This window comes from Chiloscyllium punctatum, chromosome 4 (assembly GCF_047496795.1).
Source record: "Chiloscyllium punctatum isolate Juve2018m chromosome 4, sChiPun1.3, whole genome shotgun sequence".
NCBI classification, from domain to species: Eukaryota; Metazoa; Chordata; class Chondrichthyes; order Orectolobiformes; family Hemiscylliidae; genus Chiloscyllium; species Chiloscyllium punctatum.
Window position 1 is genome coordinate 6,816,865 of NC_092742.1, and position 25,860 is coordinate 6,842,724.

At 43.5% G+C, this 25,860-nt stretch overlaps 1 protein-coding gene across 2 annotated transcripts in view; it reads left to right on the forward strand.

The window, feature by feature from the left end:
• The window catches only part of brf1b (BRF1 general transcription factor IIIB subunit b), a 482,080-nt gene that overhangs the window by 269,300 nt on the left and 186,920 nt on the right, over positions 1-25,860 (forward strand). The window contains exons 1-2 of one of the 2 annotated variants that reach the window (XM_072568025.1): positions 20,180-20,267; positions 21,088-21,237. In XM_072568025.1, coding sequence (XP_072424126.1) covers positions 21,120-21,237 — 118 coding nt within the window. In that variant the 5' untranslated portion in view covers positions 20,180-20,267; positions 21,088-21,119. Of the gene's footprint in view, positions 1-20,179; positions 20,268-21,087; positions 21,238-25,860 lie in introns of those variants that run through there. The other variant, XM_072568024.1, reaches the window with a different exon arrangement.

Below are 25,860 nucleotides of genomic sequence, written 5' to 3' on the forward strand. Positions count from 1 at the left end.
TTCAGGGTGAGAGGGAAAAGATATACAAGGGATCTAACGGACAACCTTTTAACGCAGAGGGTGGTGCATTTATGGAATGAGCTGCCAGAGGAGATGGTAGAGGTTGTACTATTACAACATTTAAAAGGCATCTGGATGGCTATATGAATAGGAAGGGTTTAGAGGGATATGGACCAAGTCCTGGCAAATGGGACTAGATTAGGTTAGGCAATCTGGTCAGCATGGACGAGTTGGACTGAAGGGTCTGTTGCCATGCTGTACATCTCTATAATTACTCTTATTTGACTATGGTTTTATTGTTACCCAATATTGTTTTTTCTGTGTATGTCCTTCAGATCAATTCTCCTTTACCATTAAGTAATTAAGAAATTAGAAATAATCCATTTCAATAAAACCTTTTGTTATCTTTCAGATCCCTTGCATTATCTTTTTGTACTCTGGTTTTCTTTGCATTTCTTAGGTGTTTTTAATAGCTTTCCCAGGCTAATGGATAGTAAACATTGCTGCCAGGGTGTGCTGACACTCGAGGGGAGTCAGTGTTCAAGGTGACGAATAGAGGTTCAGCCAACTGTTTTGTCCTGAATGGTATTGAAGATCTTGAGCACAGGAGCAGCACTCATCCAGGCAAATGGAGAGTAGTTCATCACAGCACTAATCTATGTCTTGTAGATGGTGGACAGGGGAGACAGGGTGTGTCTTATTTGCCTCAGAATTTCTAGCTTCTGAGTACCCCTTGATGCCAGAGTATTTATATAGCTGATTCAGTTCAGTTTCTGGTCAGTGGTAATCCCCAGAATATTAATCATGGAAGATTCTGTGATGGTAATACCACCATCAAGAAGCGATGGTTAGATTATGTCTCATTTGAGATGGTCATCACTTTGCACTTCTACAGGGTGTGTGTTAATTGCCAGTTTCAACCTAAGTGTGAATATTGTCCACATTTTAGGATGTACGAGTATGGACTGCTTCAGTATCTGTGAATTTGTGAATGATGCTGAACATTGTGAAGTTGTCACCTCTCACCATAGTATAGGAGGGGAGATCATTAATGAAGCAGCTGAAGAAGGTTGGGTCCAGAAAATGACTCTGAGGAACTCCAGCAACCATATCCTAGGATTTATTTGAAAAGAGTGATACTGACACTGCATTCATTGTCCAGACACCCACAGAAAATTGACAGAGACAGGAGTTCGAATTCCATCACGGCAGCACCTGGAATTTAAATACGAGGAATTAATAAATCTGGAACAAAGAACTAGTGTCAGGAATGGCACCGTGAAGCTACCAGATTGTTGCAAAACCCCACCTAGTTCATTACTGTTCTTCAGGAAAAGAGAATCTGCTATCCTTATCCACATACGTATCTGGATCTGTGGTTGAGAGAAATTCAAGTATTTAAAAAAAATTAAATTTGAAGCCTTCATAGAAAAGAGCTTTCAGATGCCCTAAGGTTGTAAAGAAAATTTATCATTTTGGGAATGCAAGGCCAGCATGTATTGCCGATCATAATTTTGTTGTGAGGTACTACCACACTGTCCTAATGGGATAGATTTTGACAGACCTAGCAGTTCAAGACTGGATATGCGTAAGGTGCTCTGGGCTATTAGCAGCAGCAGAATTGTATTCAAATACAATCAGTAACTTCACAGCTTGGCAAATCTCCCACTTTATCATCATCAAGCCAAGCTTGCAAACTTGGTTCAATGAAGAATGCAGGAGGGTTTGCCAAGAGCAGCATCAGACCAACAAGCAATTGCATTGTCAATTCTCATGAAGCTACAGCACATGCTAACTAGTATAACAGTGTAGACTGAGGATGAAATTGAATCTCTATAGTCTTTCCATTAGTGATGGAAGACTGGAAATTCAGGGAAGGAGAAGACTACACAAACATCCCCATCCTCAATGATGGGGACTTGGAATATCAGTGCAAATCCTAAGGCTGGAGAATTTTCAACCACCCCCAGCCAGAAGCATTGAGTGGATATTCCATCCTAGTCTCCTCATGGAGACCCTGCGAACACAGATACCAAACTTTAGACCCAAAAATCTTAAGAAATTGCTGAAAACACTCAGGTCTGGCAGCATTTGTGGAGACAAAACAGCGCTAATATTTCCAGTGATCCATCTTCAGAACTGTTCTTCCCACAATCCACATTCTTTTGTCATTTTTTGGTATTATGCAACATGAGTCTAACAGTGTAAAGACTGGACCAAAAGAAAAACCCAAAGAACTGCAGATGCTGGAAATCTGGAACAAAAATAGAAATGGCTGGAAAATCTCAGCAGGTCTGGCAGCATCTGTGGAGAGAAAGCAGAGTTAACATTTCCAGTGACCCTTCCTCCTCACAGATGTTGCCAGACCCGCTGAGATTTTCCAGCCATTTCTGTTTTTGTTTCAGATTTCCAGCAATTGTAGTTCTTTGGGTTTTTTTTGGTCCAATCTTTACACTGTTTGACTTACATTGCATGATGCCGAGAAATGGTGAAAGAAACAGGCCACACCCCATGCCAAGATGTTCCGGTCCAGCTACAACTAAAAACATTGTCTAACTGATAAAGTGGGACATTTCCCAGGTATATCTATCTACAAGAAAAATCTAGCTCATTACCAACTCCATCAGTCAATTTTTAATTATCAATAAAATGTTATTTTTATTCTGTTTTGTAATGTGGGCATTGCTGGCTGGGCCAGCATTTATTGTCCGTCCTGAGTTGCCCCTTGAGAAGGTGGGGGTTAGCTGCCTTCTTGAACTGCTGCAGTCCACCTGCTGTGGGTTGACCCACAATGCCCTGAGGGAGGGAATTCAAGGATTCTGACCTAGTGACAGTGAAGGAATGGAGATATATCCAAGTCAGGATGGTGAGGGGCTTGAAGGGGAACTTGCAGGAGATGGTGTTCCCATGTATCTACTGCTTTTGTCCTTCTAGATGGAAGTGGTCATGGGTTTGGAAGGTGCGGTCGGAAGATCTTTGGTGACTTTCTGAAGTGAACCTTCTAGATAGTGCACACTGCTGCTACTGAGGGTCGGTGGTGGAGGGAGTGGGTGTTTGTGGATGTGGTACCAATCAAGTAGCTGCTTTGTCCTGGATGGTGTCAAGCTTCTTGAATGTTGTTGGAGCTGCACCCATCCGGGCAAGTGGGGAGGATTCCATCACACTCCTGACTTGTGCCTTGTTGATAGTGGACAGACTTTGGGGAGTCAGGAGCCCACATCAACTCTAGCCTCCCAGCCAGCCGCGATCTGATAAAACAGGTCCACAGTGGACACCATTTCCTTAGCCCTGCACTCATTCCTGCGACATCTGGATTATGAAGATACCTGCGTCAGGCTCCTGCTTATCAACTACAGTTTCGCCTTCAACACTATGATCCCGTCCAGACTGATCTCCAAAACTCTGAGATCTCGGTCTTGACTCCACCCTCTGCAACTGGATCCTCAGCTTCCTGACCCCCCTGACCACAATCAATGAATCTAGACAACTGCACCTCCTCCACAATAATCCTCAACACTGGCATCCTACAAGCTTGTGTACTCGGACCCCTACTATTCTCCTCCTACGCCCAGAACTGTGTAACCATATTCCGAATGACAGCTGATGACATGACTGTGATAGGCCGGATATCAAACAATGATGAATCAGAATACTGGAAGGAGATAGGGTGCTTGGTGTCATGGTGAGATGATAACCATCTCTGTCCTCGATGTCAGCAAAATTAAAGAACTGATGGTTGATTTCAGGAAGAAAGGAGGGGGCACACCTCCACCTACATCAACGAAGCTGAAGGGAACAAAAATTGACCAAAAACAGAAGTTATTTGAAAAGCTCAGTATGTCTGGCAGGATCTGTGAAAAGAAATCTTAGTTAACATTTTGGGTTCCTCAAAACAAAGGGTCACGGGACCCAAAACATTAACTCTTATTTCTCTTTACACATGCTGCCATAGACCTGCTGAGCTTTTCCAGCAGCTTCAGTTTTTGCTCCTGATTTATAGCATCCGATTATATTCGATTCGATTCTTTTGATTTTTATTGTCTAGATCTTGTTGCATTTGAACATGAGGATGGTCAATGGTGACATTTAGGTAATTAAAACATTACTTGCCACTTTTCAGTCCCAAACCTGGATATTGTCAAGGTCTTGCAGTATTTGGACAGATAAACCTTCAGTGTCTGAGGAGTTGCGAATGGTGCTGAACGCTGTGCGGTCATCAGCAAACACACTTCTGACCTTATGATGGAGGGAAAGTCATTGATGAAGCAGCTGAAGATTGTTGGGCCTAGGACACTACCCTGAGGGACTCCTGCAGAGATGTCCTGGAGCTGAGATGACTGACATCCAACAAGCACAACCATCTCCCGATGTGTCAGTTACGACTTCAACCACTAGAGAGTTTTCCCCCTGGCACCCATTAATTCTAGTTTTGCCAGGGCTCTTTGATGCCACATTCAATGCAGTCTTGATGTTAAGGGCTGTCACTCTCACCTCACCACTGGAAAGGATGAATGTTGACTTCGACAGTGCTATCAAACAGCACTTACCTAGCAATAATGTGTTCACTGATGCTCAGTTTGCTCCAGACCTCACTGGTATCTTGGACAAAAGAGATATTGTTAATAAGACTCTGGCACTTACACTGGTGTTTGGAACTAGCTTTGTGGTTCTTGTGTTTTTCCATAATAAAACACAGATGGAAGAAAGAACTTGAATTTATATATCTCCTTATTGTTCTCAGAATGTGCCTATAGCTTCATTGCCAAGGGATTATTTTTGAAGTGTTTTTGGTTGAGAGAAGTTGGTCAGGACTTCAGGAAACATCCTGCTGCTCTTTAATTGCTGTTGTTAATCTTTTCACACTTTCCTTAATGGTCGAGCGATGCTCAGCATTAACACTGCCTCCAAAAGGCGACAGTTCCTCATTACTGCACTTCAGTCTCAACTTGCATTACGTGTTCAAGCTCTGGAATGAATCTAAGATAAGACTGTTACCACTGTGTATTTTAATCTATGAGATAGCCTAATCCCTATTGAAGCTTTCCTGTTGCCACCTGACTGCAGTCAGATATCTCTGTGTGCACTGAAGCCTTTCTGCCACTTGTACCATGTTACCAAAGTGTGAGCTGGCAGGATCAAGACCTAGAAGCAGATATAGGCCATTCAGGTCATCAAATCTGCTTTTCCATTCAGTGAGTTGGCTGATCAGATAATCACAGAATCAGAGATTTTTAGTGATATACAGCATGGAAACTGACCCTTTGGTCCAACTCGTCCATGCCGACCAGATTACCTAACTTAATCTAGTCTCTTTTGCTAGCACTTGGCCCATATCCCTCTAAACCCTTCCTATTCACATACCCATCCAGATGCCTTTTAAATGTTGTAATTGTACCAGCCTCCATCATTTCCACTGGCAGCTCATTCCATACCCATACCACCCTCTGCATTAAAACATTGCCCCTCAGGTCTCTTTTATATCTTTCCCCTCTCACCCTATGCCCTCTAGTTCTGGACTCCCCCACCCCAGGAAAAAGGCCTTGTCTATTTATCCTATCCATGCTCCTCATGATTTTATAAACTCGAGAAGGTCACCCCTCAGCCTCCGACGCTCCAGGGAAATCAGCCCCAGCCTATTCAGATTCTCTGTATAGCTCAAACCCTCCAACCTTGGCAACATGCTTGTAGATACTTTCTGAACCCTCTCAAGTTTCACAACATCCTTCTGATAGGAAGGAGACCAGAATTGCAAACAATATTTCAAAAGTGGCCAGACCAATGTGCTTTACAGCTGCAACATGACCTCCCAACTCCTCTAATCAATGCTCTGACCAATCAAGAAAGCATACCAAACACTGCCTTCACTATCCTATTTATCTGCGAATCTTCTTTCAAGGAACTATGAATCAGCACTCCAATGTCTCTTTGTTCACCATGACCTTACCATCAAGTGTATAAGTCCTGCTCTGACTTGCTTTTCCAAAATGCAGCACCTGGCATTTCATATAGTCATAGAGTCATAGAGATGTACAGCATGGAAACAGACCCTTCAGTCCAACCTGTCCATGCCGACCAAATATCCCAACCCAATCTAGTCCCACCTGCCAGCACCCGGCCCATATCCCTCCAAACCCTTCCTATTCATGTACCCATCCAAATGCCTCTTAAATGTTGCAATTCTACCAGCCTCCACCACTTCCTCTGGCAGCTCATTCCTTATAAGTACCACCCTCTGTGTGGAAAAGGTTGCCCCTTTGGTCTCTTTTATATCTTTGCCCTCTCACCCTAAACCTATGCCCTCTAGTTCTGGATTCCCCCACCCTAGGGAAAAGATTTTGTCTATTCACCCTATCCATGCCCCTCATAATTTTGTAAACCTCTATAAGGTCACTCCTCAGCCTCCGAAACTCCAGGGAAAACAGCCACAGCCTGTTCAGTCTCTCCCTATAGCTCAAATCCTCCAACCCTGGCAACATCCATGTAAGTCTTTCCTGAACCTTTTCAAGTTTCACAATATCTTACCGATAGGAAGGAGACCAGAATCGCACGCAATATTCCAACAGTGGCCTAACCAATGTCCTGTACAGTCGCAACATGACCTCCCAACTCCTGTCCTCAATACTCTGACCAATAAAGGAAAGCATACCAAACGCCTACTTCACTGTCCTATCTACCTGCGACTCCACTTTCAAGGACCTATGAACCTGCACTCCAAGGTCTCTTTGTTCAGCAATACTCCCTAGGACCTTACCATTAAGTGTATAAGTCCTGCTAAGATTTGCTTTCCCAAATGCAACACCTCGCATTTTTCTGAATTAGACTCCATCTGCACTTCTCAGCCCATTGGCCCATCTGGTCAAGATCCTGTTGTAATCTGAGATAACCTCCTTCGCTGTCCACTATACCTCCAATTTTGGTGTCATCTGCAAACTTACTAACTGTACCTCTTCTGCTCGCATCCAAATCATTTATGTAAATGACAAAAAGTAGAGGACCCAGCACCGATCCTTGTGGCACGCCACTGGTCACAGGCCTCTCGTCCAAAAAAAAGCCTCCACCACCACCCTCTGTCTTCTTCCTTTGAGCCAGTTTTGTATCCAAATGGCTAGTTCTCCCTGTATTCCGTGAGATCTAACCTTGCTAATCAGTCTCCCATGGGGAACCTTGTTGAACGCCTTTCTGAAGTCCATATAGATTACATCTACTGCTCTGCCCTCATCAATCCTCTTTGTTGCTTCTTCAAAAAAACTCAATCAGGTTTGTGAGACATGATTTCACAACATTCTTCCGATAGGAAGGAGACTAGAATTGCACGCAATATTCCAAAAGTGGCCTAACCAATGTCCTGGACAGCTGCGACATGACCTCCCAACTCCTGTGCTCAATACTCTAACCAATAAAGGAAAGCATACCAAACGCCTTCTTTCTATCCTATCTAATTGTGACTACTTTCACAGAGCTCTGAACCTGCACTCCAAGGTCTCTTTGTTCAGCAACTCACCTGTGTATAAGTCCTGCTAAGATTTGCTTTCCCAAAATGCAGCACCTCGCATTTATCTGAATTCAACTCCATCTGCCACTCCTCAGCCCATTGGCCCATCTGATCGAGATCCCATTGTAAATCTGACATAACCTTCTTCGCTGTCCACTACACCTCCAATTTTGGTGTCATCTGCAAACTTACTAACTGTACCTCTTATGCTCACATCCAAATCATTTATATAAATGACAGAAAGTAGTGGACCCAGCACCGATCCTTGTGGAACTCCACTGGTCACAGGCCTCCAGTCTGAAAAACAACCCTCCACCACCACCCTCTGTCTTCTACCCTTGAGCCAGTTCTGTATCCAAATGGGTAGATTCTCTGTATTTCATGTGATCTAACTTTGCTAACCATCTTCCATGAGGAACCTTGTCGAATACCTTACTGAAGTCCACATAGATCACATCTACTGCTCTGCCCTCATCAATCCTCTTTGTTACTTCATCAAAAAACTCAATCAAGTTTGTGAGACATGATTTCCCACACCCTCCGCTTCATTTCCTTGTATTTTCCACCTAACCCTTGATGCCCTTACTGATCACAGATCTGGATTAGTGGTGCTGGAAGAGCACAGCAGTTCAGGCAGCATCCAAGTAGCTTCGAAATTGACATTTCGGGCAAAAGCCCTTCATCAGGAATAAAGGCAGTGAGCCTGAAGCGTGGAGAGATAAGCTAGAGGAGGGTGGGGGTGGGGAGAAAGTAAGGTAAAAACAATGACTGCAGATGCTGAAAACCAAATACTGGATTAGTGGTGCTGGAAGAGCACAGCAGTTCAGGCAGCATCCAACGAGCAGCGAAATTGATGTTTCGGGCAAAAGCCCTTCATCAGGAGAGGAGACCACATTGGGAGCAACGGATACAATAAATTATATTAGTGGATGTGCAAGTAAAACTTTGATGGATGTGGAAGGCTCCTTTAGGGCCTTGGATAGAGGTGAGGGAGGAGGTGTGGGTGCAGATTTTACAGTTCCTGCGGTGGCAGGGGAAAGTGCCAGATTTGGAGGGTGGGTTGTTTGGGGGGCGTGGACCTGACCAGGTAGTCGCGGAGGGAATGGTCTTTGCGGAAGGCGGAAAGGGGTGGGGAGGGAAATATATCCCTGGTAGTGGGGTCTTTTTGGAGGGGCGGAAATGACTGTTCCCTCCGCGACTACCTGGTCAGGTCCATGCTCCCAAAAAAAACACCCTCTCCTCCTTGACCTATCACCTTCATCCCCTCCCCCACTCACCCATTGTCCTCTATGCTACTTTCTCCCCACCCCCACCCTCCTCTAGCTTATCTCTCCATGCTTCAGGCTCACTGCCTTTATTCCTGATGAAGGGCTTTTGCCCGAAACGTCGATTTCGAAGCTCCTTGGATGCTGCCTGAACTGCTTTGCTCTTCCAGCACCACTAATCCAGAATCTGGTTTCCAGCATCTGCAGTCATTGTTTTTACCTCGTTGATCACAGATCTGTCCATCTCAGCCTTGAAATACTTAATTACCCAGTCTCGATTACTCCCTGTGGTAAAGAATTCCACAGAATCCCTCCCACCCCCCCACGCCCCCCCACCCCACCCCCACCCACCCCCTCCTCCACCGAGAAGAAATTCCTCCTCCGATTATGCCCACTGGTGTTAGACTCTCCCGCAAGGGAGGCACGCTGAGGAAGTGTCAATGGATCTTAAATATTCACTCTCCACAGATGCTGCCAAACCTCCTGAGTTTTGTTTCAGCAATTTATGTTTTTGTTTTGGATTTCCAGTACCTGCAGTTCTTCCTTTTTTGTTGAGGGAAACAATCTCTCCTTGTCTACCCTGTCAAGTCCCCTAAGAATTTTGAATGTTTCAGTAAGGTCACCTCTGGGGGCTTACCCATGGTGCTTTCCACTGAAAGCTTGCAGAAGCTAGTTAATTTCACCAATCTTGATAAAACAACGTCCTCTGAATATTACCCAACGTTTTGAAGCTGCTATCAAAGTCATGATCTTTCACCAGTTGTTGACCATTTTGTTCACATTACTGATTTTGATTTTTGTTTTAGTTCAATCTTCTCAGATGGTTCAGCTCCATTGTATTCTCTGATGCAGTGCTGAACTATACCAACCTGAGAATCCAGCTGTTTTAAAGTGCATTCACAGGATGAGGGCATCCCTGGCCAGGCCAGCATTTATCACCTATCCCTGATTGCCCAGAGTCAACATTACTGTGGCTCAGGTGTCACCTGTAGGTCAGACAAGGTAAGGGCAGCAGTTTCTTTTTTCCTGACAATTCACAATGGTTTTGTGGTCATCATTAAACTCAGATTATAATTCAGATTCCACCATCTGCCATCTCTTGGGTCCACAGAGCATTACCTAAGTCTCTGCGTCTGGAGATTATTCCACCAGGTCAGTATCTTCAATTGTCAGTTTGTTGATGTATTTTAGTAAGTTGGCATGTACGTTTGTCAGGTGATGGCGGATTTAGGATGTTATTGGCTTTGATGGTTCTCATAGTCTAGCAGAGCCTGATGGCTGTCGCTGTTTGGGTATAATTAGAAAGAATGACATAGAGCCTGATGTCAGTAGAACTCAGCAGGAGTTTAATGACACTTCCTGATGAACAGCTTATGATTGAAACGTGAATTCTCCTGCTCCTTGGATGCTACCTGACCGGCTGTGCTTTTCCAGCACCACACTCTCGACAGGGGTTTAATGACTTCAAGTACAGGGCTAGGGATTGGACCATGAGGAAGAAGGGTCAGCCAAAATTTGCAGGTTGGGAAGTAATAATGTGAGAGATGGGTATTTAATATTTAAAATGTTATCAAGATAGGAAATGCTGGAAATACTCACCAGCTCTGGCAATGTCTGTGGAGAGAGAAACACAATTAAGTTTTCATGTCAGTGACCTTTCACCAGAACATGCTTTGCTCTTAAGTGTTTTGCTGCTTGTTGACTCATTTGAATTTTCAGTCCCATTTCAGAAGCAACACGCACTGCATAATTATTCATGTTGCAACTACCACTGCCACTACTTACTGTGTGTTTATCATTTAGCTGTCTTGTTAATGTGCAGTTTGATGTAAGCTCTACGATTGTGACTGTGTGTGTGAGGGAGATACTACTTAGAATCCAGCACACAGCTCAGAATCTGCATTGCAGGGTCATGAAAATAGCTGATCAAATGTAACACGTTTCTGTGCTTATTTTGACAGTTGAGTGCAAATGATGCCGTATTGATTTAACAATATTATGAGGAATATTAGGTCTGAAATTGATATACAATAGCTTGTGCTTTCTCGTTTTCTCTCACAAAAGTATGAGTTTGCACTCTCTTGCTTTCATCTCCAATTAATCTCCAGCTAATCCCCAATGCAATTATTTTTGCCTCAGAAATAGTTTGGTATAGTAAACAGCTGGTGTGAAAATTGTTCTTATAATCTCATTTCCATTACTATATTGGGGCTGTTTTCAGTGAAATAGTTTCCAACACATTGTCATATGCAATAGAATTCAGTTTGCTCCATCATTCAGTAAGATGTTGGTGATCCACTTGTGTTTTGAATTCCAAATCTATTTTGATAATCTCTTATTCCTTTCCATAATGGGAATCTATCCACCTCTGCCTTAAAAATAATTAGTGATCCTGCCACATTGTGAAGCAGAAAGTTCCAAACTCTCTCATCCTACTGAGAGAAAAAAAGACACCTATTTCTGTCCGGAAAAGGCAAGCCCCAACTGTGCCTTCTCTAGTTCTGAACCAATCCACAAGAGGAAACATTATTCCACGTTCACTTTGTTAGATCTATTCAGGAAGTTATACAGTTCAATCAAGTCAACTCTCACTCTTCTGAAATTCGGTGTAAGCAAGCTCCGTCTGTCCTAAGAGAACCCACTCATTTCAGGTATTGATCCAGTAAACCTCCTTTGAACCATTTCCAATGCATTTTCATCCTTCTGTAAATAAGGAGAGTGAAACTGCACACAGTACAGGTATTTGAGATATGTTGTCTCCAATGCCCTGTGAATGAAGCATAACAAACTTACTTTCATGTTCAATTGCATCTGTAATAAAGGATAAGGTCCCAGAGCCGCCTTCATTATGTGCTGGGCCTACGTCCTAACTTTTTATGATTTGTGCACCAGAACACCAAAATCCCTCTGCATTTTGGATTTCCATAGGCATTCTCTGTTTCAGTAATGCTGTTTGTTTTTAATTCTTCCTGCCAAAGTGAACAAGTTCACATTTTTCCACATGATATGCGGTCACTCGACATATCTTTATTTGTGTGCAGCCTCCTTTTCCTTATGTATAGTTAAGGCTGAGATACGTTCTTCAACAGTAGAGGAGTCAAGTGTTGTAGTGAAGACACAAGTATGTGCCTGTGAGAAATGTTGGATCAGCTGTGATTCTGTTGGATAGCAGAGAGGCCTTGAAGGGCTGAATAATGTTCTCCTGTTCCTATTTCTTATGTCTTCTTCACAATATGTTTAAACCTTTCAATCATACTCTGCTGTTAGGAGCAAGGTATTGGGATGAATGGAGGATTGGCTGATTGGCAGATAAAGGGATCTTTTTCAGGATGGCAGCCAGTGACGAGCGGAGTTCCATAGGGGTCCATGTTGGGACCACAACTATTTATACAGTAACAATCTGGACAAAGAACTGAGAGCATTGTTGTTAAGTTTGCAGATGATGCAAGGATAAGTGGAGGGTCAGGTAGTGTTGAGGACATTGGAGGAGCTGCAGAAGGACTTAGACAGGCTAGGAGAATGGGTAAAGAAGTGGTAGATGGAATACATTGTGGGAAAGTGTGAGATTATACACCTAAGTAGAAAGAAGAGAGGCATAAACTATTTTCTAAATGGAGAAAGGCTTTGGAAATCTGAAGGACAAAGGGAATTTGCAGTCCTAGTTCATGATTCTCAAAATTTACATAAGACCATAACACATATAAGCAGAAATGAGGCCATTCTGCCAATCGTGTCTGTTCCACCATTCAATCATGGCTTGATACATTTCTCAACCCCATTCTCCCAATTTCTCCCCATAACCCTTGATCCCTTTGATAGTTACAAACCTAACAATCTCAGTCTTAAACATACTCAATGACCTGGCCTCCATAGCCTTCTGTGGCAGTGAACTCCATAGATTCCCCACTCTCTGGCTGAAGAAGTTTCTCCTTCTCTCCTCTCTAAAAGATGTTCCCTTTACTCTAAGGCTGTGCCCTCGGGTCCTAGTCTCTCCTGCCAATGGAAACATCTTTCCAACACCTACTCTGCCCAGACCTTTCAGTATTCCGTATGTTTCAATTAGATCGCGCCCCACCCCCCATCCTTCTAAACTCCATAGAGTATAAACCTAGAGTCCTCAAACGTTCCTCATATGTTAAGCTTTTCATTCCGGGGACCATTCTCGTGAACCTCCTCTGAACATGCTCCAAGGCCAGTGCATCCTTCCTGAGATATGGGCCTCAAAACTGCACATAATACTCTAAATGTGGCCTGACCAGAGCCTTATAGAGCCTCAGATGTACATCCCTGCTTTTATATTCAAGTCCTCTCAAAATCAACACCATCATTGCATTTGCTTTCCTAACTACTGACTCAACCTGCAAGTTTATCGTGAGAGGATCCTGGACGAGAACTCCCAAGTCCCTTTGCACTTCAGAATTCTGAATTTTCTCCCCATTTAGAAAATAGTCCATGCTTCTATTCTTCCTACCAAAGTGCCTTACACTTTCCCACATTATACTCCATCTGTCACTTCTTGCCCACTCTCCTAACCTGTCCAAATCCTTCTGCAGCCTCCCTGCCTCTTGAATGCTACATGTCCCTCTACCTATCTTTATATTGCCTGAAAACTTGGAGGTTTAGTTGGCAGTTAGGAGGACAAATGCAACGTTAGCATTCATTTCAAGAGGTCTAGAATGCAAGAGCAGAGATGTACTGCTGAGGCTGTATAATGCTCTGGTCAGACCACAGTTGGAATGTTGTGAGCAGTTTTGGGTCCCGTATCTAAGGATGGATGTGCTGGTCTTGGAGGGTATCCAGAGGAAGGTTACAAGAATAATTCCAGTGGTGAAGGGTTTGTCATATAAGGAGTGGTTGAGGACTCTGGGTCTGTGCTTGATGGATTTTAGAAGGTTGAGGGGGGATCTGTCTGAAACTTACAGAATACTGTGAGGCCTAGATAGAGTGGATGTGGAGAAGATTAGATGTAGAGACTAGGACTTAAGGGCACAGCTCAACAGTAAATAGATGACCCTTTTGAACTGAGATGAGGATGAATTTCTTCAGCCAGAGGATGGGAGTCTGTGGCACTTGTTGCTGCAGAGGGCTGTGGAGGCCAAGTCATTGAATGTACTTAAGATAGAAATAGGACCTTGATTGGTAAGGGGATCAAGGATTATGGAGCGAAGACAGGAGAATGCGATCTGGAAACATATCCGCCATGATCGAATGGGAAAGTAGACTGAGAGTCATAGAGTCCTACACACGGAGACAGGCCCTTTGGCCCAAACTGGTCCATGCTGACCAAAATGTCCGTCCACACTTACCCCATTTCCCTGCACTTGGCCCATATCCTTCTAGTCTTTTCCTCTCCATGCATTTGTCCAAATGCCTTTTAAATGTTATTAAGATAGCCGCCTCAACCACTTCTGCTGGCAACTCATTCCATGTGCGTACTACCCTGTATAATATAATTGCCCCTCAGGTTCCCTTTAATTCTTTCCCCTCTAACCTTAAACTGGTGCCCTCCAGTCCTCAATTCCCCAACCCTGGGCAAAAGACTGAGTGGTTCACTCGATCCATGCCTCTCATGTCTTATATACCTCTATGGGGTACCCCCTCAGTCTCCTACGCTCAAAAGAAAAAAGTCCTAGGGCTTGTCCAACCTCTCCCTATAACTCAGGTCATTGATTCCCAGTAACCTCCTTGTAAATTTTTTCTGCACTCTTTCCAGTTTAATAGCATCCTTCTTATAGCAAGGTGACCAAAACTGAACACAATACTCCACATGCAGTCTCACCAATGTCCTGTATAACTGCAACATAACTTCCCAACTTCTATACTCAATGCCCTGACTGATGAAGGCTAGTGTGCCAAAAGTCTTTTTCACTGCCCTGTCTACCTGTGACTCCACTTTCAGAGAACCATGCACCTGAACCCCAAGATCCCTCTGTTCTCCCACACTCCTTAAGGCCCTACCATTCATCATGAAACTCCTGCCTTGATTTGACTTTACAAAATGCAAGACCTCACACTTATCTAAATTAAACTCCATTTGCCATTTCTTGACCCACTTCCCCAGAGGATCAAAATCCTGCTGCAATTTTTGATAACATTCCTCACTCTCCATGATACTGCCTATTTTACTGTCATCTGCAAGTTTACTAATCATGCCTTGGGGTATATTCTCATCCAAATCACTGATGTAGATAACAAACAGTAATGGGCCCAGCACCGACCCCTGAGGCACTCCATAGTCACAGGCCTCCAGTTCGACAAGCATCCTTCTACTAATACCCTCTGCTTCAGACCATCAAGCCAGTTGTGTATCCAATTTGCTAATTCCCCCTGGATTCCATGCGATCTAACCTTCAGTGCAACCTATGATGTAGAACCTTATCAAAGGCCTGACTGAAATCCATATAGACTACATCAACTGCCCTACCCTCATCAACCTTCTTGGTCACAAAGAACAAATTTATGAGGCATGATCTCCCAACACAAAGCCATGCTGATTATTCCGAATCAAATCTGTCTTTCCAAATGCATGTACTGTATACCTTATCTTTCTTGTCTTTTAGACTAGATTGTTTGAATTTCAGTTTTTTTTATTGATTTCAAATTTCATATTTATGCTGGGATTCAAGCCCATGACCCCACAGCTGGTTCTCAGCATCACTGTACCGCTCCCCGTAAAGTTCATCTAGACAAGATAAATGGGTCTTTCTCTGATTGGCAAGATGGAACTAGTAGAGTAACCCTGGGTGCCCCAACTATTGACAATCTATGTTTATGATTTGGATTCAGGGCTAGAAAGTACTATAGCCAGCTCTGCAGATGACACTGTAATAGATTGTAGATAAATTTGTTTCTTAATTTCAACTCACAAATGGATATGGTTAGGTTATGTGAATGGGCCAAAGTTAAACGTTGATAATTGAGGTTTTCCATTTTAGTTGAAGTAATAAAAAGGTAACTTATTATCAAAATAAAAAACTTCAGAGTGCTTTGGACGGATCTGAGTGTCCTTGTGCATGAATTGCAGAAAATTAGTATGCAGGTAATAAAGAGGGCAAATGGAATTTTGGCATTTATTGCAAAATCTGCTGTGGCATTTGGTATGATCGTGACTGATTCCCTATTTCAATGCCGAACTCCTGCTTCCTCCCCATACAGCTTGATGAAGGGCTTTTGCCTGAAATGTCGATTCGCCTCCTCTGATGCTGCCTGACCTGCTGTGCTTTTCCAGCATTACACTCTTGACTTTGATCTCCAGCACCTGCAGTCCTCACTTTCTCCTGCTTCTAGCATCTATCTATTTCATTAACATATTCAGTGATTTGACTATCACAACCTTATGTGGAAATAAGTCACCAATGATATGTATTCTGCCAAGATTTCTTTAATGTGCAGAGTATTAAATGGTGTGCGATCCCACTCTGACAGCCTTGTATTTTGGTAAAAGAATTGCAATTTTCACATTGGGATTACGATTTGACCTGGTTGTTTCACTTGCTGCCTCTCACTCCTGATCCTTACCCCTTCCTGCTTGTAGCCCTGCTTTCCCACTACTTACCACTCGGCACAAGTGAGGCAGTGAAGGGAAGAGGAGTATTGAGCAACGTGACCAAGAGATGCAGGCAGTCTGGTGAACATGATGATGAGCTAAGTGGAAATGAATTAGGAATGATCCAGTGAGCTCACAACAATGACATAGCAGTGTCTCACATATACACTAGAAGTGGGTGGTAGCCTTCTGTTGACGTTCAGGATTCCTGACGAAGGACTTTTGCCCAAAACGTCAATTTTACTGCTCCTCGGTTGCTGCCTGAACTGCTGTGCTTTTCCAGCACCATTCTAATCTAGACTCTGGTTTCCAGCATCTGCAGTCATTGTTTTTACCTAGTTCAGTGTCAGGAGTACAGTGTAGGATAAATTAGATGTGGAGGTGTCGGTGTTGGACTGGGGTGGACAAAGTCAGAAGTCACACAACATCAGGCTATAGTCCAATGATTTGTTTCAAATCACAAGCTAAGGTCCTAGGGAGTGTTGCTGAACAAAGAGACCTTGGAGTGAAGGTTCATAGCTCCTTGAAAGTGAGGTGGATAGGATATTGAAGAAGGTATTTGGTATGCTTTCCTTTATCAGTCAGAGTACTGAGTACAGGGATTGGGAGGTCATGTTGCAGCTGTACAGGTCATTGGTTAGGCCACTGTTGGAATATTGCATGCAATTCTGGTCTCCTTCCTATCTGAAAGATGTTGCAAAACTTGAAAGTGTTCAGAAAAGATTTACAAGGACGTTGCCAAGGTTGGAGGATTTGAGCTATAGGGAGAGGCTGAACAGGCTGGGGCTGTTTTCCCTGGAACGTCGGAGGTTTACAAAATCATGAGGGGCATGGATAGGGTAAATAGGCAAAGTCGTTTCCCTGGGGTGGGGGAGTCCATAACTAGAGGGCATAGGTTTAGGGTGAGAGGGGAAAGATATAAAAGAGACCTAAGGGGCAACTTTTTCACACAGAGGGTGGTGTATGTATGGAATGAGCTGCCAGAGGAAGTGGTGGAGGCTGGTAGAATTGCAACATTTAAGAGGCATTTGGATGGGTATATGAATAGGAAGGGTTTGGAGGGATATGGGCTGGGTGCTGGCAGGTGGGACTAGATTGGGTTGGGATATCTGGTCGGCATGGACAGGTTGGACCGAAGGGCCTGTTTCCATGCTGTACATCTCTATGACTCTGTAACTATGACACTGCTCATCAGGTGGTGTCATGTGATTTCTGGATAAATAAGACTGGAACCTGATGAGAGAAATCACACCAGCTGGACGATAGTGGAGAGCTATTCTCATAGAATTACTGCAGTGTGGAAACAGATCATTTGGCCCAACAAGTCCACACCAACCCTCCGAAGAGTATCCCACCCAGACCTATTCCCTTACCCTATTACTGTACATTTCCCCTGACTAATGCACCTAAACTACACATTCCTGAACAATATGGGCAGTTTAGCATAGCCATTTCACCTGACCTGCACATCTTTGGAGTATGGGAGGAAACCGGAGCACTCAGAGGAATTCCATGCAGACGTGGGGAGAATGTGCAAACTCTACACAGTCAGTCGCTCGAGACTGGAATCAAACCTGGGTCCCTGGCACTGAGAGATATTGGAAGATGATTTTTTTTTCACTGTCTGATGTGGTCATCACTGGCTAGGCCAGCATTTATTGCCTGTACCTAGTTGTCCGTGAGAATGTGGTAGCAAAAATGCCTTCTTGAACCACTGCAGTCCATGTACTTGCTATGGGTAGACCCACAATGCTGTTAGGGAGAGAATTCCAGGATTTTGATCAAGCTGAAGGAATGGTAATATATTTCCAAGTCACAGCAGTGAGTGGCTTGGCAGGGAGCATGCAATTTATGGTGTTCCTATGTATCTGTTGCCTTTGTCCTTCCAAATGGAAGAGGTCGTGGGTTTGGAAGGTGCTGTCTAAGGATCTTTGTTGAGTTTCTGCAGTGCATCTGTAAATAGTACACAATACTGCTACTGCATGTCGATGGTGGAGGGAGTGGATGTGGTGTCAATCAAGTGGACTGCTTTGGCCTGGACAAAAGCTGCAGTCATATTGAGAAGGATGCAGAAGAAATAAAAACAGAAATGGAGATAGTGTGTTGGTATTAAAATTGACCATCTATACATTGCAGATGCACTTGCAAAGCAGTTTCAGTGAGAAAAATACACACAAACATAGAATTCCTCCTGACTGAAACCTGTTGCTTATTTTACTGATGAAATGACAAATCACACAGTCAAAAGGAAAACAATTTCTGTATTGAATTCTTTAAATTTTCACATCAGGTGACAAGCTACATGGAATTTAGAGAAATTAGGTTTCACTCAATAAGAACTTTGCCAATCTTTAACACTGGGGAATGCAAACAGACTTGGATAAGCCAGTGTTGTGACTTCCCCCTACAGATTCCTTATGCATGCTGTAAGCAAGGTTAATGTGTACTGTTCTGTTGGAAGCTTTTACTTTGAAGCAAGATTGAATGAAAGTAATTGTCAGAATTGCAATGTTGTGTTTCTGCACCTGTGGTTATTATTTCACCTAGCAGTGGATGTTGCACATAAACCCAGCCAAACAACAAACACTGGAGAAACTCCATGAAGAAATAAATTGAGTTAACTTTTCAAATATGTGGCAATTCATCAGAACTGGGAAGAGTTAGAATTGTATTAGATTTTGAGCAAGTGAAAGGGTGGGGGTAAGGAAGAACAAAAGGGAAAGTCTGTGATTGGTGGAAGGAATAGAGATTAAATAACAAAAGATCTGGTGAATCACAGCCACAGGGAGTGATAATAGAGCGTATAAAAAAATCGAAAGTTTTGTCCAGATGAGGTGGGAAAGGTTGGATAATAGACATCTGAATGTAAAGAAAACAAAGAAATGACTCTTTCTTTCACAATGGATTAGATTAGTTTCCCTACAGTGTGGAAACAGGCCCTTCGGCCTAACAAGTCCACACCGACTGTCCGAAGAGTAACCCACCCAGACCCATTCTCCCCTGACTAATGCCCCTAACACTATGGGGAATTTAGCATGGCTAATTCACCTCACCGGCACATCTTTGGACTGTGGGAGGAAACCGGAGCACCCGGAGGAAACCCACACAGACACTGGGAGAACGTGCAAACTGTACACAGACAGCCGCCCAAGGCTGGAATTGAACCCGGGCCCTGGTGCTGTGAGGCAGCAGTACTAACCACTGAGCCACTGTGCTGTCGGTTCTCTTAACTATTTTTATACATGCACTTTAGAAAGTATCCTATCTGGATGCATCACAGTTTGGTATGACAATTCCTCTGCCCAAGACCACAAGAAATTACAGAGAGTTATGAATGCAGCCTAGTCCATTACAAAAACCAGCCTTCCTTCCATTGATCCCAGCTATCCTTCCTGCTGCCTTGGGACAGCAACCAACATCATCAAAGACTCCTCCCACCCCAGTTATACTTTCTTCCAGACTCTTCTGTTGTGCAGAGTATACATAAGTTTGAAAATATGTACCAACATGTTCCAGAACAGCTTCTTCCCCATTGTTATCAAACCAATGAATGGACCTCTCATGTATTAGAACTGATCCTTTTCTGCACCTTCTCTATAACTGTAACACTATATATTCTGCATTCTTTTTCCATTATCCTGATATACTTTTGTAGGTATGATTTGTCTGGTTAGTATGCAATCCCCATTGTCTCCTAGTATGCAATACAATATTTTTCACTGTATGTACATGTGACAGTCAAAATAAATCAAATCAAATGAGAGGAAAGATCAGGAAAGGACATGAAACAAATGGAAAAGACTTTTTTTGCTTCACAAATGCTGCCAGACGTGTTGTGCTTCTCCAGCACTTCCTATTTTTGTTTCAGATTTCCAGAATTTGCAGTTCCTTCCGTTTATCCTGGGAAGAGGTTGTGATCTAAAGCTACTCGATTCAATGTTGGAATTCAGTCGGCTATAGACTGGTGAGGCAAAGAGATGTAGAGAAATCTGTCAGTCCTGTCGGATATCATTTGAGACTAAGCAAATATTGTTCTGGAACAAGGAACTATGAGCAAAGAAGGGTTATGCAGATTTAATATCTGGAGGTTTATGCAGCCAGGATACAAGAGAGAATGACCTTCAATTTCTGTAGCACCTTTCATGACCTTGGGTTTCTTAGAGCACTTTGCGTTCAACTTTTGTTACTTTTGAAGTGATGTGGATCATAGAAAACGTGATAGTTTGTTCTTGCGAGCCCTGCACAGCACTGAGATAAATGGTCAGTTAACCTGATGCTGTGGGTTGATTAAGGGATAAGTATAGGTTGATGCAGCAGATGACTCCTGTGTTCCTGTTTGAATCCTTAATATTCATCTGAGAAAGCAGGCAGGGGCCTCCTGACTCAGTGAGACAAGGTGGGGCCAAATGGGTGGACAGAGTCAGACATTTGTATGTGGGCTTACCAGAAAAGGAACATGTTTGGAGATTCCTTAAAGCCACACGTTCTGAGGAACTAAATATAGAGACCTTTGATAGCTGAAAAATCACTGCAGGGATTTAAAAATTTAATTGTATACATTGTACAGCAACAGAAATGAGGTGTGAATGTGCCAAGAGATCTGACAATAGGTGATCAGAAACTAGGTGTCGTTGGAGACTTGATTATGAAAACTCCACCTTGCAGCAGTCTTCCAGAAGAGCCTTTGGTTGGAGATGATTCTGACTGTCCCTGCCACACTTTGGTTCTGCATTTGATTTCTGTTCTTTCCCTCCTCATTATAATGTTTCTTCCTTCTCCCACAGATCCATGTTTATACATCCCAAGGTTTGCCCATATGCTTGAGTTTGGAGATAAGAACCATGAGGTTTCTATGACAGCACTCCGTTTATTACAAAGGATGAAGCGGGACTGGATGCATACTGGCCGGCGGCCGTCTGGACTATGTGGGGCAGGTACCTTGTCCACTTCTTTGCTTATACCCTCTTACCTACCTATACTTTCACCTACACCTTCACCTTCATCCTTGTCCAAAAATTAATAACAACTTTCTTCCTGCAAACTCTAAAATTAAATGAACCTTTGGTAAACCACACCTGGAATTCTGTGATTTCTGGTATCCAGATTATAAAAAGGGTGTAGAGCTACTGGCAACACAAAATACAAGAATGCTGTTGGATGGGTATAACTCTCAGGAAAGATTGAAAAAAACTAGAACTCCTTTCTTTGGAAAAGAGAATCCCCGAAGATAATTAAGTGATAGATCCTAGACTTTGTTGTAAGTCAGGATTTTGTTCAGGCCTGTTTGGAGGACCCCAGCAGGGAGAGAGATGGGATAGTCTGGGTTGTTTTCCTTGGAGCAGAGGAGACTGAGGGGACATGATTGAGTTTATAAAATTATGAGTGGCACAGGATAGATGGGAATAAAAGATTTCTCTTTGTGGAGGGGCCATAGATTTAAGATAGAGGTGGAAGATTTAAATGAGATGTGAGCAAAGCTTTTTCACCTAGAGGCTGGTGGGAAAATGGAACTCACTGCTTGTAAGGGTGGTATAGGCAGAAACCCTCCTAACATTTAGCAGGGGTTTAGATGTACACTTGCAGTGCCAAGGTATGCAAGGCTATAGGCCAAGTGCTGAAAAATGGAATTAGAAAATTCAGGTAGTTGGTTTTTGACTGGCATGGACACAATGGGCTGAGGGGCTTTTTTCAGACTGTTTACCAGCAAGGGACAGAAGAGTAGTTGTGTATTGTTGGATTTAGAAGCTGAGTTGGGGGAGTGAGGAATGAGGGTGACAAGGTCTTTTGGTAGTGGTGATGGTTTGGAGGTAAGGGTATGCTCTTGATGGACCACGTAGAGGAGGTATCCTGAGCAGTGAAAGCTGCTGTGCTGCTCCCATCCCCCTCCTACAGCTTTCCTCACCACTTCTTATAGTGGTGGAGGCACTTGAGGCAATCAGTTAGCTAAGTGAGGGCCTCAATAGGCACAAAGGTTGGCAGGCTGCCTGATGCATTGCCTGCCCTTTGTAATGTGGAAGACAGATCAGGGGTGCGTGCAAAGGTGGTGGGCTGGGCACTGTTTTATTTAAGAAAACCTCTGTCACTTCAAATACTGGCAGAATACCAGTAAGATTCCTTCCTTTTCAAGAAGCAAGTACAAGGGGAAAGATGCTTGGGTAATTAATAAGTTTTATAAATTGCCTCTAGGCCTGGCAAGTTGAAACACACCTCAGTTTCACAGGCTGATATTTTCTCAGTTTGCTGCCTCCTCTCAACCTGAATAGCTCACCAAACTGGCAGTCTTCCATCCTCCAGGATAGCTTTTGCAGGGAATAGCAATGACTGCATTAAAGGTTAGGCTGGGGTGCATTGTGGGAGCTGCACTCTGTACTTGGTACTGGCTTTGCATTGTTCTCTTGATCACAGACTGTTTTCAAAAATTCCATAAACTATATTCAAGTGGCAAGAAAAAGAAATCTAAATACTCCATTAAAATCCCGAATCAAGGAATTTTGATGGAAAGTTCAGAAACAGCAATTTTAGAAAAATATTTTTGTCAAGACTTGGGACTCTGCATTCGCTCCTGCCGCCAACTGAACACAATAGTCTTCAACCCACTCCTCCCCATGCCCCCCCACCTCATCACCATGACCACCACCACCACTACCTTGCTGGAATTGCTGATTGGATTGACTGATGCAGTGCATGTTTACCTCTCATCCCTTCCCAACGTATCCAAAGGAGCATGGGAGTTGGGAGAAATTGTTGTCCTTGGACTTGGTTATTCACCTCCTAACGGTGATATTTCGAATTAAATCTCCTGTTCATTCTGGCTGTCTTTGTGCCAGCTCTCTGCCACAGCCTTTTTTACTGTGGTGATCTGAGATTGTGGACACTAAATTTGTCCTCAGTGTGAATGGGCATTTTATTATATAGCCTATGCTGTTCAGAAATGGAGTTGGCTTTGATTCTGGGATGAAGAAGTGGCAGGGAGGGAGGAGCCGAGACCTGGTAAGAGATTGTCCTATATTCCAGTGGGCTTATGCAAGTGCACGGCCTCTAACACCTGAAGTCTGATCACACGTGCAGTCTGCCTGACCATAGAGCAGCTCCATTGAACTCAGCAAATCCACTCTGCCATTCGATGAGCTCATGGATGATCTGATAATCCTAAATCCATTTTCAAACCCTTTACTTGATAAAAATCTGCCTGCCCCTGCCTTGAATATAGTTAATGACCCAGTTTTGACAGCGCTCTGATAAAAAGAAATTCCGCAGATTAGCTATTGTTTGAGAGGAGAACATCCTCCTCATCACTGTCTTAAATATGGCACCTCTCACTCTGAGATTATACCCCCTGGTCCTAGACTTCCTACAGCTGGAAACGGCCTTTCCTCGTCTACCTTGTCAAGTCCTCAAAGAATTTTGTTTATTTTAATCAGATCCCCTTTTAAATTCCATTGAGTACAGGCCCGACCTGCTCAGCCTCCCCCAGAGCAACAATCCCTCCATCCCAGTATCAGCCTGCTGCACCTTCTCTGGACTGCTTGTAAACCCGGAACATTGATTTTCCTGCTCCTCTGATGCTGCCTGACCTGCTGTGCTTTTCCAGCAACAAATTCTCAACTCTGATCTCCAGCATCTGCAGACCTCACTGTCTCCTGCCTGTAAAACCAGTATATCTTTCCTTCAATAAGGAGCACAAAACTATTAACAGTGTTCCATCTGCTTGTCTGATGCATCAGTAAGGTGCTCAGTCATGATATCTCATATGATTTGAACAGCGCTGAAATGTCTAAGGAATCACACAGAAGGAGTTAGTTTTGTAGCCAAAGCAGTTGTATAGACTAAATAGTTTTAGCAAATCTGCATGGACTGAAATTTAATGTGAACCACTTCCATCAATCAGGCCCCTTTTTCAGTAACATCATAGAATCCCTACAGTGCAGAAACAGGCCATTTGGTCAATTGTAAATGTTAGAAGCTGTCTCAGGGAGATTCCAGATTTCCTGTGGACTCGGCACTGCTCACTTTAAGGACCTTGTGGCTGATCTCCAGAAGCTGAGTGGAAAAGCACCATGCTGCCTGGGTAGAAATCTCTCATTTACGGGGTTTGCCCTAAATTTGCTTGGCATCAACAGTGCAGTTGGAAATTGCACGTCATAGAGTCATACAGTCCTACAGCAGAGAGACAGGCCCTTTAATCCAACCTGGTCCATGCCGACCAAAATGCCTATCCATGCTAACCCCATATCCTTCTACTCTTTTCCTATCCATATATTTGTTCAAATGCCTTTTAAATGTTGTTAATGTACCAACCTCAACCACTTCTGCTGGCAGCTCATTCCATATGGATACCACCCTCTGTGTAAAAAAAGTTGCCCTTCAGGTTCCCTTTTATTCTTTCCCCTCCAACCTTAAACTGATGCTCTCTAATCCTCGATTCCCCAACCCTGGGAAAAAGACTGAGTGCATTCACCCTATCCATGTCTCTCATGATCTTATACACCTCGATAAGGTCCCCCCTCAGTCTCCTACACTGTATAAAGAAAAAAGTCCTAGCTTGTCCAACCTCTCCCTATAGATCAGCCCATTGAGTCCAGGCAACATCCTTGTAAGTTTCTTCTGCACTTTTTCCAGTTTAATACCATAGCATGCATGTCAACATTTTTGTGTTTTCCATATGTTCAGGAGCATGGGTTAGATGAGTATACAGTTTGGAGTCAAGGGAGGCTTTCTGAGGAGAGTCCAGTGGGTCTACAGTACCTACCCTGTAGGGAGTTGAGATACCTTGCCGTTCAGATTCTGGGCTTTCATCACCTCTGTTACATGACTATGCGAGAGAACTGTTCTGTCCACAAAGAAGGAAGTTCCATTGCTCCAGTTACCTGGCTTGTTGCCTGAGTCAGCTTTGATCAGTCTGACCTCTCAGCTTAAAGTGTCTGTACCCGATGGAGAAGTGTGCACATGACGCCTTCCTCTGACAATGAAATGGTCCCCCCAATGCACACTCAAGAGGACTAGCCGGAGGAGACACTGGAAGGTGACAAACACCTGTTGAAGTATATCCCAGCCGTACCCAACACCACTGGGAGAAGAGAACAATTGGGTAAAGGCAGTAAGGCTTGGCAGTGATGGTGCATTGCCATGGAGTCATGGGTTGCAAGGGTGTTACCTTGGCCCACAGTTTGTCATTATGTCTCTGATTTTGACGGGCCTGTGATGAAGAGGGAGAGTGCACTTCTAGTTCAGCAGGATAAGTAAGAATTCTCTATTTAGACTACAAAGAGTTAAAGTAATTTATTTTGTGTGGTTTCTTGGATATTTGAGTGCTGTTCAAATTGTTTGAGATACCTTGACTGACTACCTTGTTAACGTACCAACTCTCTGCATCCGATATTGCCAAGATTCTAGCTTATGTTCACAAATTTCAACCTGCGAAGTATCTAATGTGGCTCATGCTGTCTCAGCAGAGATCTGGCCTTCGTCCTGTGTGAAGGAGAAACCCTGACACGGAGAACAGTTCATCATTGCTCACTGATGAACAATTCTCTTATCAACTTGAGTGGAATGGCAGA